The sequence below is a fragment of the Siphateles boraxobius genome, unplaced genomic scaffold (genome assembly GCF_051911475.1).
Source record: "Siphateles boraxobius isolate OS27281-9 unplaced genomic scaffold, OSU_SipBor_1 35, whole genome shotgun sequence".
Classification (NCBI taxonomy): domain Eukaryota; kingdom Metazoa; phylum Chordata; class Actinopteri; order Cypriniformes; family Leuciscidae; genus Siphateles; species Siphateles boraxobius.
The window spans coordinates 12,507,514-12,519,689 of record NW_027508975.1 but is presented as its reverse complement, the minus strand read 5'-3'; the positions used below and the strand labels follow the sequence as shown (position 1 = coordinate 12,519,689).

The following is a 12,176-nucleotide window of genomic DNA, read 5'->3' as shown; positions in this document are numbered from 1 at the left end:
CTTGAATGTGTCGTCACTGTTTGACTCCCGTCCTGATTCTGTTCAGTTCTTATATGTACATTTATGTAATGTTTCAGTTGATGCATTATTAATAGATCTCAGAAGCTTTGGTAAAACAGATTAGAGCTGTCTTGTGTAAAATGTCAATCATAATATTAATATACATTAGCAGCATTGAATGGAGCTGTGGATCATTGTTGTTATTAACTAAAACTAATGGTTTAAAAAAACATTGCACAAATGAAAACTAATTGAAATGAAAGCATTAATTCAAAATAAATAGCGTAAAATTATACTAAAATAACACCGCTGTAGATTAGTAGTTGGAACTGAGGTGCTCATTTGGATAATGAATTCAAAATAAGGTAAATCCATAAACCCTAGAATGTTGCTACCGTATTTTTAGGGTTTATTTCTGCTAATCACAGCAGATGGGTTTTTTTACTGTATTTATACTGTAATTAATTTATAATACTGTAATTTTGTACTGGCACTTCCTTATCTCTTCCCTCTCTCCCTCACACACATAATTTAATATAATAAACATAATAATATTAGAAATATAAGGGAATATAATCTATGTCAGTTTATTGAAGAAAGTCACCATAGACATACTCCAGACTTGAAATGTGGGAAAAGGTTTATTTGAGCTGTAAGGACTATTAAAGACTTGGTGTGCAGCACTTAAGAGCTGTAAATGTAGATCTCTCTGTCCCACAACCTAGATACATCTATCCTTGAGCTGTAATCCATTTCACTCTACAGCAGACATTTCTATTCACAGCCGTCTGGTTTCAGCAGTGGCACACACTTCAATGGACTCGGAACTTAAAAACATAACAAAAAACACACATTTTAAAGAACCTTCAAAGGTTACGCATATTCTCCCATTGCTCAAGGTTGCAGTGAACCAACAAATTCAGCGCGACATTTTAATGCTTAAATAACTGACAATAACGACCAATAAATTGATGAGCCAGTACCATGAACAAAAAAAGTCAACATAAGAAAAGCATTTCACAAGTTTTTCATTGTTCTATAGTATCATGCATAGATAAAATGCTATTTGTGGAACACATTCAGGAGGAGAAAGCTATTGTTACAAGCGAGAGACACTTTTGTGCAACAAAGCATTAGATATTAATCTTTCAGTATGCAGTTGTGCAAAATTACTTCTATTTCATTACCCATAATTCCCTGTGAACTGGCCAAAGTGCCAGATCCCGTGAGGCACAAAAAATATGATAATCAACTGAAATATAAATGAAGCAAATAAGAACGACAATACATTTGAAATCAATAAAGACATGCAGTTAATGCTGTAATGAAGCATACATAAATATATGTCAAACACAGTGGTTCTAATGAATTAAGTCTTAGAATGAATGAAAATAATAAAAGAACAGATTAATGTAGTGCGCAGGTTTGCTGTATGTAAAAGATGTTTTTAAGTTTTAAATTTTGCATCCAATTCCTTTACAATTGCACTCAAACAGTTCACCAAGATTGTCTGTGAGTGGACTAATGGGCTGAATAAAAAATAATGAACTCAATACATTACACGGAAGAGCACATTACAGAAATGAACAGTCCAGAGACTCCGTTAGAGGCAACATCGAGCTACGAATAAAGTGACACATGCAGATTTGCATTACATACAGCTGGAGTTGTAAAAGTGTTGATCACCATATGAAATGAATGTTTCGGTACAAACAACTAGTCGATTCACTGGATGAGCCTTCAGAATCATGCAATATTCCACTTAAAGTCTCAGTGAAATTCCCTGACAATCAATCATTGCTGGTTCTTCGGGTTTGTAGATGACTTCCTGTGCAGGCTGTCTTGTGGCAGATGTTGTTTGTTGTATATCGCTATGGCTGTAGATTCTAGTGTTTTACTCATTCACTTCTACTGCTGGTGTGCTATGTCAAAATTGTTTTTGGGAAAACTAAAAGTAGATTTTAAAGTGAGGAAAAAAAATCTATTGGTGGAGAAAAATAGGGGTGCTGGTATATTTAGGGTGCTCTTCAATCGCTCAAGTTGGTGGAAGTTGTGGGTGGTCGGTGTTGAAGTGGCTAAATCTTCACTGAGAGATCATGGTACTGGACTATCAGCATTTCAGCAACCTGTGGCAGAAACAGACACATGGTAAATGACAGTTGCATTATGCAATATGAGAATAGCCTGATGTTTGTGTGTTCTACTTAACTTGAAAGGAACAGTTAATTCAAAAATGAAAATCCTGCCATAATTTACCCTGATGTTGAGCTATGCCGGAGGGAATATCGCTTTAAATTTTGGTCTGTCTGTTGCAAAGTTATCGTATGACTTCAGAATACTTTAGATATATAAAATGAGTTGTATAGACTACTTTCATGATACTTGATGCTTTTTGAAAGGTTATTTTGCATACACATTCATTGCAATTGCATGGCAAAGAAAAAATAGCACAGGCTTCATATTTTCTTTTTGTGTGAAACTCACACAGAAAGTCATTCGGGTTTGAAATAACATGAAGGTGATTCAATGATGAGGCGGTTTTTGGGGGAACTATCCCTTATAGCCAAAGAGGTCAAAACATAGCTATACATCAATTAAAAAAGTTAAAAATTATTATTATTAAGACAATGACAATTTATCATATCTATCATGACAACTATCAGAAGAGTTTATCATGGTAATTGATATGACAATGTTAATGTATTTGGTCTTGGCGAAAAAGATATGCTATGCTGTTGTTGTTGATTACTGCTGTCGTATATTATTACTGCTACCGCTGCAGAGGAACTGTGGCGAGCAGGACGAGGCCGGTGGCGTGATTGCTGATGACGCACCAGTCTTGTGTTTTTCACGGAGGAGCGGAAGCCTAAAAAGGGGGGCGACGATGGTGAAGATCGAGAGAGGACCAGGCCTGGACTATTTTATTTGATGTTTTGTTTTATTATGTGAGGTGGCAGTCGATGGTGAGGGACTGCAGTCTTTACTTTTCCTTTTATGTATTAGTATTATTATTATTTTATGAAAATCTTTGGAATGTTCGCCGGGTCCCAACTCCTTCCTTCCTTACATCTTGAACCTTGTTACAGCATTAAGACATGCTGCTACTGCACAAATTGCAAAAATACTACTGCAAAAATATAAAAAAATATTATATATATATATATATATATATAAATTACCCATAGCAGATCTATACAGGTGGAGCTGGGGAAGATGGAGGGCTTCAGATGAACTCTTGAGCTTGCTGCAAACTGCTATAGTGAATTCTAACCAGCCATTTAAATTTTGAGAAGCAAGCACATTGGGTGCAGATGCGACATGAACCAATCACCTTGTGCCAAGTAGTTAATGCTTTGAATATCATCAGCTTGCGTTAAGGACCCATTAGCCTGCCATTTAAAGTTTCATAACAGAAATTGTCATTTACACCCCCATAAACAGTTTTTGTCTGGGATCATGCATTTTCAAAGATTGTCCTCCTCTACCAGAGATCATATCAGCAGGGAATGATGTAAGGCTTAAAACCGCAAGCTGGTTTCACAGCTATATGAAAATGTCACGCTTGTTTTTCTCTGGTTGAAAAATATAAACCGCAACCCCCACAGCAAATGTTAGGACTATTTCTAAAAATCAAACTGTAATTCATAACTGGATGTTCTGTTAAAAATATGAGTACAATACATGGTGTTGTGGTTGGTTGCCAGTGTTTTGCCAAGCAACTACTAAAGTGTCCTTAGTGGGTTTTAGCACATTGCGATGCGGTTGCTAGGGTTAATTATATGGGAGGAAAAGGTGCATTCACACCATGCCGGATTTACAGTAATTACGATATTTTGACTTATAAAAAAAGTGAATGTCCTCGTAGAACTCCTAATAACAACTTGCAAACTGAGAATTTTCAAAGAGCTACTGTGACTTGTACAACTTGACCACTGCAGATTAATTTTGCCGTTGATAGTGTTGCGCATAATTCAGAATGTCACAGGTTTTTCATCACATAATATGACATGGCGTGCCGTGACAATTAACCGTCACGTGACAGTTAACCGAAGTCAGAGAACTGTGAACATGCAAATGTGTTTTTGAAATATTTACTTTTTAACTGCCTTTTAATTTAATATTTTAGACAAAGATGTTTAGCTTACAAAAATGTTTTACAAATCCCTGGTTTAGAGAGTAACACCACACCTCTCCTTAACAAGTATATTTTGAGGCATAGCATAAATGCTGCAGGATGCGTTATGCACCAAAGTTTAATACTTATGTTGCAGGTTTGTGATTAGTAAAAGTGGATAGATTCATAAAATGCAGAATTAGATAAAAGGAAAGCAAATCGAGAAACAACATGGGCAATTTCATGGGCAAAAACAACTACTTACCCAGTTTTACCTCACTTTTCCTAGGTCTTCAACTCCTCTGATTAACTCCCGTTTTGCTTTCGTCAGTGGTCTGCTGTGGCTTATTCTGCTCCCATATCTCGTCCTGTTCCTCCTCACCCTCTTTGACCTCATCGTTACTTTTCACATCATCCCCCTCTGCCAAAGCCTCATTCTGCCGTACACTGACAGAGATGACCAGGGCTTGCACGATACCATAGATCAAAGCAAACTGCAGTAGGTACTCCTGTACCGCCCACAGCAGTCCAGCCATCCCGACAGATGCCACCAGAAACATGGCCATCCCATGGAGCCACAGCTTCAGGGCCCCCTGCACCCCCAGCACATCCAAAATTATCTTGGTTGGAGGGGATACAGTAGTCAGGAAGCCCACCACGAACAAATCAAAGAGGTGTCGGAGGAAATTAAAGCAAATGTTGTAGTGCTCAGGCACAATTTCCCCAGTCCACGAGCGAGAGAAGAAGCGGAATGCTGCTGATGGCTGCTTAGACAGCGGCGTGGGGGATGGCGGGGGTGTCCCGTAGTCTGATTCCCCGTCGACTTCATCACAGTCCCATGTACCTTCATTCCACCCAGCACATTTCTGCTGGCGGAGCCCGGTGGACGTAGGCCACCGTGGCCAAAAGAAGAATCTGGATGGAAGCATTCTCCTCCACCAGCGTGAGGAGCTTTGGGCCGCTGCTTTCTCAGGCTCAACTTCAGGCCCCATCGCCCGAAGCTCTTCTACTTCCAAAGGCTTAAAACTCTCTTCGGTCTCCCAGAATTCCTCAGTGAGTGTCTTTTGGTCTTTTTTGGTGTTCTCGCCCCTCCAAACCAAAGCAGTAAGTCCCCAGAAACCCCATCTGCTTTCAATCCGACTGTCCATTGTTAATGGTTTCTCTGGTTTGGTCTTACTGCCCCAGGACGAGTATAGATTTGCTGGACTGACCCACCCCCAAACTCGCCCCACAACTGCTGTCATGTCCGCACTATTACTTTATAATGCACAAAGGGGACAATTTAAAAAAAAAACTATAACATGAATAAAGTGTCACTGTGTGAAAATGCTAATATCTTTAATTAATTGTTAATTAAATTGTAATTAACTATAGTATAAAGCAATAATGTGAACAGGTACTCCTAATCTTATGGCATCTCTATTAAAAAGTCAAAAACCACTGTTAGTGTCTCTTTAAGACAATATGTAAAGTTTTAAACTGCCACACGTACACGGCATCTAAACAACGACACCTCAACAGACCTGTATTAAGGCGTGTTTGTATTAGAGCAAATGAACCAGAACATAACTTACGGACCACACCCTTGCAAATTACTCGATGACAGGAAGAGAATTTAATATTTGATTAATATTAATAATAAAAACAAAAAATAATCACTGTGGCAGTAGGGTTTCATACATTTGTTGCTCTAAGGTTACAAGTATTTTCCTCGGGCGAAACGGCGTCGGTGAGCATGTCTAAACAAGCCGATCGACTCTTTAAACAAAACTTTAAACGCTAAACTGTGTCGATTTCGAACGGCGAAACACTATCGACCGGATAATCAAACATACCTCCGACGTCAAATCTTTGATGTACAATAATAACAACTGACAGTTAAATCTTCAGTACATCACAGTCGCTGCTGCTTCAGTTGCAAAAACAGTTCAGATCACTTATCGATGCCAGCTTCACATTCCTGTTCACTACCGCCCTGCACAAACATGCTCAAATATAAATGTTTAAACAAATAAATAATCGACAGAATGCGAAAATACAGTCCGACGTTATTCCAAAAGATTTCGGGCGTTTTTAATGAGACAACGAAAAAAGAAATGCAATAAAAACTGACTGCACGAGCTGGTTAATGGACTAGTAATGGTGTGAATGACTCATTCCCGCGAATCGATTCTTTCAAATGGTTCATATGAAGGAACTGGTTTTAATAAAAGAATCCTCGTGAGATTTTTGTTCAAAAACGTCTCAATAAAACCATATATTGGCATGTATTGCTGTTCATTACGATTCTTTCGTTACGAATTAGACATTAAGGGCTGATTTTGTGGAATAGCATACTATTACTTTTACATTTATGCAATTAGGAGACGGTTTTACCCAAAGCAACAATACAGAAATAAAAGCTTTTTTTTCAGAGGCCCAACTATTTAAAGTGTACAATGACAGGTAGAGAAGTATGCTATTATTAATATGCCTTTTCGAATCCGGAGTATCATTCTACTTTTACTTCATATAGTAAGAAATACGCATATATATATATATATATATATATATATATATATATATATATATATATATATATATATATATATATATATATATATATGTGTGTGTGTTTGTGTATATGTGTGTAGCTCAATTTAAGAATTTAACCATTCTCTTTAAGGCTGTTCTCGGGTCAAACAGCGAGTTTCAAGATTCAATGAAAAGATCCGACTCAAAAGAAAGATTCTTTCACAAATATGGCGTCGTTACGCATTAGTACGTGAAGAACAAAAGCGGTTACATTGTCATCACTGACCTTCACTTTGGAGATGTATGACAGACCGTATAACTGTTAAAGCATACTGATTTCTAAAGCGTGCGCGTTTATGTCGTCACAAAGTACACTAGTCGCAAAAAATACATATGTAGTGAGAGCGAATCCCACATGAACACCACAACTAACAGAAACCACGTTTTCACAATAAAAGTCTTGTGATCCCGATCAAACAGCAGAATGGGGTTACATGCGGAGTTAATCAAATCCACAATTGTGTGATGTGCCTGAATACTTCAAAAGACCTCTATACAAATTATTGATATCTCATAGCTTTTAAAAAATCTGACAGCACATCAGATATTTCATAAATAACCAAATTCACACTTGAAAGGTTTGACCCATTGCAAAATTATCTTAATATAAATCACAAGGTGTTGCTATAGGGTGTAAATTAGCTACATGGTATGAATGCTAATGTACAATTAAAATGACTATCAAACTACTTTTGACCCACTATCCAGCAAAATGAATAAGGTGAGGCATAGAATTACATGCACAAAGATGGACATGCAAATAAATAAAAAGCTGTAATTGTGATTTTTATTTTAATGTAAAACTCAATTTAGAAAGTGCAGTTTACAAAGAAATGGAAAGTGAAAGACAAGCAGTTACTACTCAAACTGTCCTTGGAAAAACAATAGCAATGAAACAATTGTTTAAACTGATAGACAATACAACAGAGAAACTTGACATTGTCCTGCAGACCAGCCACAACTCTTCTCCCACGACTAACTTCTGTCCTTCAAAGAAAACAAAAAGTGTATTAGATTAGAAAAACAATATAAAGTGTATCAGTTGTCTATCAGTGTTTCAGTGCGCCGCGAGAAAGTTACTTCATTGACTTTCAGTGGAACCGAACTACGCATTCATCATTAACACAAGCTACAAACAAAGATATGTTTACTGGACCAGTACTTACGGGTCTGCACATTCACATGCATATATCCATCTTTGGCACATTATTCTGGCATTACATCAACCTAAAAGAAAAAGCCAATGTGAATTAAGAGTTCTTCATTACAAATACAGGTTTATAATCAAAAGCTGTGCTCAGAGAAATGTAAAGAGCTTCATGTTGTCATCAGAGACTCTAGTCAATTGAATCATCATTGCACATAACTGATAAAAGATCAGCACTGTTAGGATAACACCACCAACCTTTATAGAATCATTGGCTCAAGACATTTTAACTTCTACATTGGCTTCAAATCCTTCATTGAAAACCTAGAAAATAGAAAAATTGTAAGAGCTCATCATGGGCCACACTTGCAAAGTCATGGGAATAAGAAATAAGTTCTTTCTTACTGGTCGTCTACTGTTGACATGAACCATCCTGTTGGGATCCAACCTGTAAAAATAAGTTAAGACATTTAGTGACGTTCAAGCCACTTCTATTCAATCATAAGTTTTACTGCATGTGTTCAGTGCACTATAAAGAGCTTCATGTGTAAATCAGAGACTCTAGTCTAATGGTTCATTATATGCAATAATGGACCATTAGAGCAATGGTTTTCCTTTGACAGAGATTAATTGTTAGAGGTTTTCATTGACAAACTATTTCTTACCCATTAGATGTAAATGGTTGCATCAGCTAGGTGGCAATGTCGGTTTCACTAATCCAACCTGTGAAAGTCATTTAGACATTTAGGAACATCCAAGTCACTTTTACTCAATCACAAACAGTACTGCATGTGTTCAGTGCACTATAAAGAGCTTCATGGGTAAATCAGAGACTCTAGTCTAATGATTCATCATTACATGCAATAATGGACGATATGCTTTCCTTTGAAAAGAAAGACTTATTGTTAGAGGTTTTCACGGGCATAAACTATTTCTTACCCATTTGATGTAAACGGTTGACATCAGCTAACCTGGCAACATCGGTTTCTCCCATCCAACCTGCAAAATGTTTTACATTTAGGAACATCCAAGTCACTTTAAATCAATCACAAACAGTACTGCATGTGTTCAGTACACTATAAAGAGCTTCATGGGTAAATCAGAGACTCTAGTCTAATGATTCATCATTACATGCAATAATGGACAATATGCTTTCATTTGAAAAGACTTATTGTTAGAGGTTTTCATTGAAAAACTATTTCTTACCCATTGGATGTAAATGGTTGCATCAGCTAGGTGGCAATGTCGGTTTCACTCATCCAACCTGTCAAAGTCATTTAGACATTTAGGAACATCCAAGTCACTTTTACTCAATCACAAACAGTACTGCATGTGTTCAGTGCACTATAAAGAGCTTCATGGGTAAATCAGAGACTCTAGTCTATTGACTCATCATTACATGCAATAATAAACATTAGGGACAATATGCTTTCCTTTGAAAAGAAAGATTAATTGTTAGAGGTTCTCATTGGCATAAACTTATTCCTTACCCATTGGTTGGGTAACTGTTGACATCAGCTACCTGCCAACATCGATTTCTCCCATCCAAACTAAAAAAAAGATTTAGCATTTAGGAACATTCAAGACACTTCTATTCAATAACAAGCTGTACAGCATGCGTTCAGTGCACTATAAAGAGCTTCATGGGTAAATCAGAGACTCTAGTCTAATGATTCATCATTACATGCAATAATGGACAATATGCTTTCCTTTAAAAGGAAAGACCAATTGTTAGAGGTTTTCACTGGCATAAACTATTTCTTACCCATTTGATGTAAACGGTTGACATCAGGTAACCTGGCAACATCGGTTTCTCCCATCCAACCTGCAAAATGTTTTACATTTAGGAACATCCAAGTCACTTTAAATCAATCACAAACAGTACTGCATGTGTTCAGTACACTATAAAGAGCTTCATGGGTAAATCAGAGACTCTAGTCTAATGATTCATCATTACATGCAATAATGGACAATATGCTTTCAATATATTGGACAATAATGGACAAGATTTGAAAAGACTTATTGTTAGAGGTTTTCATTGAAAAACTATTTCTTACCCATTGGATGTAAATGGTTGCATCAGCTAGGTGGCAATGTCGGTTTCACTCATCCAACCTGTGAAAGTCATTTAGACATTTAGGAACATCCAAGTCACTTTTACTCAATCACAAACAGTACTGCATGTGTTCAGTGCACTATAAAGAGCTTCATGGGTAAATCAGAGACTCTAGTCTATTGACTCATCATTACATGCAATGATGAGCATTAGGGACAATATGCTTTCCTTTGAAAAGAAAGATTAATTGTTAGAGGTTCTCATTGGCATAAACTTAGTCCTTACCCATTGGTTGGGTAACTTAACATCAGCTACCTGCCAACATCGGTTTCTCCCATCCAAACTAAAAAAAGATTTAACATTTAGGAACATTCAAAACACTTCTATTCAATAACAAGCTGTACTGCATGCGTTCAGTGCACTATAAAGAGCTTCATGGGTAAATCAGAGACTCTAGTCTAATGATTCATCATTACATGCAATAATGGACAATATGCTTTCCTTTAAAAGGAAAGACCAATTGTTAGAGGTTTTCACTGGCATAAAATATTTCTTACCCATTGGATGTAAACGGTTGACATCAGCTAACCTGGCAACATCGGTTTCTCCCATCCAACCTGCAAAATGTTTTACATTTAGGAACATCCAAGTCACTTTAAATCAATCACAAACAGTACTGCATGTGTTCAGTACACTATAAAGAGCTTCATGGGTAAATCAGAGACTCTAGTCTAATGATTCATCATTACATGCAATAATGGACAATATGCTTTCATTTGAAAAGAAAGACTTATTGTTAGAGGTTTTCATTGAAAAACTATTTCTTACCCATTGGATGTAAATGGTTGCATCAGCTAGGTGGCAATGTCGGTTTCACTCATCCAACCTGTGAAAGTCATTTAGACATTTAGGAACATCCAAGTCACTTTTACTCAATCACAAACAGTACTGCATGTGTTCAGTGCACTATAAAGAGCTTCATGGGTAAATCAGAGACTCTAGTCTATTGACTCATCATTACATGCAATAATGAGCATTAGGGACAATATGCTTTCCTTTGAAAAGAAAGATTAATTGTTAGAGGTTCTCATTGGCATAAACTAATTCCTTACCCATTGGTTGGGTAACTTAACATCAGCTACCTGCCAACATCGGTTTCTCCCATCCAAACTAAAAAAAAGATTTAACATTTAGGAACATTCAAGACACTTCTATTCAATAACAAGCTGTACTGCATGCGTTCAGTGCACTATAAAGAGCTTCATGGGTAAATCAGAGACTCTAGTCTAATGATTCATCATTACATGCAATAATGGACAATATGCTTTCCTTTAAAAGGAAAGACCAATTGTTAGAGGTTTTCACTGGCATAAAATATTTCTTACCCATTGGATGTAAACGGTTGAGATCAGCTAACCTGGCAACATCGGTTTCTCCCATCCAACCTGCAAAATATTTTACATTTAGGAACATCCAAGTCACTTTAAAATCAATCACAAACAGTACTGCATGTGTTCAGTACACTATAAAGAGCTTCATGGGTAAATCAGAGACTCTAGTCTAATGATTCATCATTACATGCAATAATGGACAACAGGAGATTTCGATCTTTTAGATGCTACGGACCCCCAATATGATTATCCTACAATTAAAAAGGCAAATTTAAATTTATATGTATAAAACACCAAAATTATTTTCTACCATTAGATTAATGTATTAAATTATTAATTTTAGTTGGTAACATTTTTATAATTATTATGATTACTATTTATTTTTACATTGCTTTTCTCTTAACTCTTTCACGGACTTTCCAAATGAATATGCGGTCTCATAATATACTCACAGCGAAATTCTTGCAACTTCGGTCCATTTCTTTGCAATTTGGATCTCTAACACGACAATTTTCAGGATAAGTAAACATTTACAAACAATGAACATAAGGTTATCAAGTCATATTTGATAAAGCTGGTCTATGGACTAGGTATCTAACGTTAACGTTATCTGCAACCACGAGGGCGAGGCCATAAGCGCCAAATCTTTTTGCAGGTCTTTGGTTAGCGTTAACGCAAGGTCTGTCGGCGTTCCACAACGAATTTAAACTAATGACACTAAACTGTTCTTCGTATTTAGGACAAAAACAAAGTCCGTTAATTGCTACCTTTAATCATGCAACCAGACTGCAACCAACCAACATCCGCAGAATGACAAGGATCGCGCAACGTCCACGCAAGGAAATTTAACAGGGTCCTAATGATGCTGCAGGCAGGGTAGCAAAATATCTGCCT

At 36.8% G+C, this 12,176-nt stretch overlaps 1 protein-coding gene, 1 long non-coding RNA gene and 9 other non-coding genes across 19 annotated transcripts; all 11 read right to left on the bottom strand.

Annotated features, from left to right (window-relative positions):
• Positions 1 to 622: 622 nt before the first annotated feature.
• Positions 623 to 6,611, bottom strand: cunh6orf47 (chromosome unknown C6orf47 homolog). The gene is made up of 2 exons (XM_077196417.1): positions 4,380 to 6,611; positions 623 to 2,126 (listed from the first exon to the last, which is right to left on the bottom strand). Exon 1 carries the CDS (start codon positions 5,356 to 5,358, stop codon positions 4,408 to 4,410), a length of 951 nt encoding a protein of 316 aa, XP_077052532.1. The 5' UTR covers positions 5,359 to 6,611; the 3' UTR covers positions 623 to 2,126; positions 4,380 to 4,407.
• Positions 6,612 to 7,461: 850 nt separating this feature from the next.
• Positions 7,462 to 12,136, bottom strand: LOC143702491 (uncharacterized). Of its 9 annotated transcripts, XR_013190456.1 has the most exons (17): positions 12,050 to 12,136; positions 11,735 to 11,780; positions 11,277 to 11,336; positions 11,004 to 11,061; positions 10,720 to 10,777; positions 10,449 to 10,508; positions 10,177 to 10,234; positions 9,893 to 9,950; positions 9,601 to 9,660; positions 9,326 to 9,385; positions 9,042 to 9,099; positions 8,775 to 8,834; positions 8,501 to 8,558; positions 8,241 to 8,283; positions 8,094 to 8,159; positions 7,855 to 7,915; positions 7,462 to 7,675 (listed from the first exon to the last, which is right to left on the bottom strand). It is a non-coding gene; the product is annotated as an uncharacterized LOC143702491 (long non-coding RNA). The 9 variants fall into 9 exon arrangements; XR_013190451.1 differs by having other exon boundaries at positions 11,735 to 12,136; XR_013190457.1 differs by lacking the exon at positions 11,735 to 11,780 and having other exon boundaries at positions 12,050 to 12,134.
• LOC143702672 (small nucleolar RNA SNORD52) lies at positions 7,983 to 8,049 on the bottom strand. Its single transcript, XR_013190498.1, has one exon. It is a non-coding gene; the product is annotated as a small nucleolar RNA SNORD52 (small nucleolar RNA).
• Positions 8,628 to 8,694, bottom strand: LOC143702677 (small nucleolar RNA SNORD52). The gene has a single exon (XR_013190503.1). It is a non-coding gene; the product is annotated as a small nucleolar RNA SNORD52 (small nucleolar RNA).
• Positions 8,901 to 8,967, bottom strand: LOC143702676 (small nucleolar RNA SNORD52). The gene has a single exon (XR_013190502.1). It is a non-coding gene; the product is annotated as a small nucleolar RNA SNORD52 (small nucleolar RNA).
• On the bottom strand, positions 9,169 to 9,235 carry LOC143702680 (small nucleolar RNA SNORD52). Its single transcript, XR_013190506.1, has one exon. It is a non-coding gene; the product is annotated as a small nucleolar RNA SNORD52 (small nucleolar RNA).
• LOC143702675 (small nucleolar RNA SNORD52) lies at positions 9,727 to 9,793 on the bottom strand. The gene has a single exon (XR_013190501.1). It is a non-coding gene; the product is annotated as a small nucleolar RNA SNORD52 (small nucleolar RNA).
• On the bottom strand, positions 10,020 to 10,086 carry LOC143702679 (small nucleolar RNA SNORD52). The gene has a single exon (XR_013190505.1). It is a non-coding gene; the product is annotated as a small nucleolar RNA SNORD52 (small nucleolar RNA).
• LOC143702674 (small nucleolar RNA SNORD52) lies at positions 10,575 to 10,641 on the bottom strand. Its single transcript, XR_013190500.1, has one exon. It is a non-coding gene; the product is annotated as a small nucleolar RNA SNORD52 (small nucleolar RNA).
• LOC143702678 (small nucleolar RNA SNORD52) lies at positions 10,847 to 10,913 on the bottom strand. Its single transcript, XR_013190504.1, has one exon. It is a non-coding gene; the product is annotated as a small nucleolar RNA SNORD52 (small nucleolar RNA).
• Positions 11,404 to 11,470, bottom strand: LOC143702673 (small nucleolar RNA SNORD52). The gene has a single exon (XR_013190499.1). It is a non-coding gene; the product is annotated as a small nucleolar RNA SNORD52 (small nucleolar RNA).
• Positions 12,137 to 12,176: the final 40 nt, after the last annotated feature.

Excerpts from the sequence above, each read along its gene's own strand:
- cunh6orf47 (XM_077196417.1), bottom strand. The coding sequence starts at position 5,358 with ATGACAGCAGTTGTGGGGCGAGTTTGGGGGTGGGTCAGTCCAGCAAAT.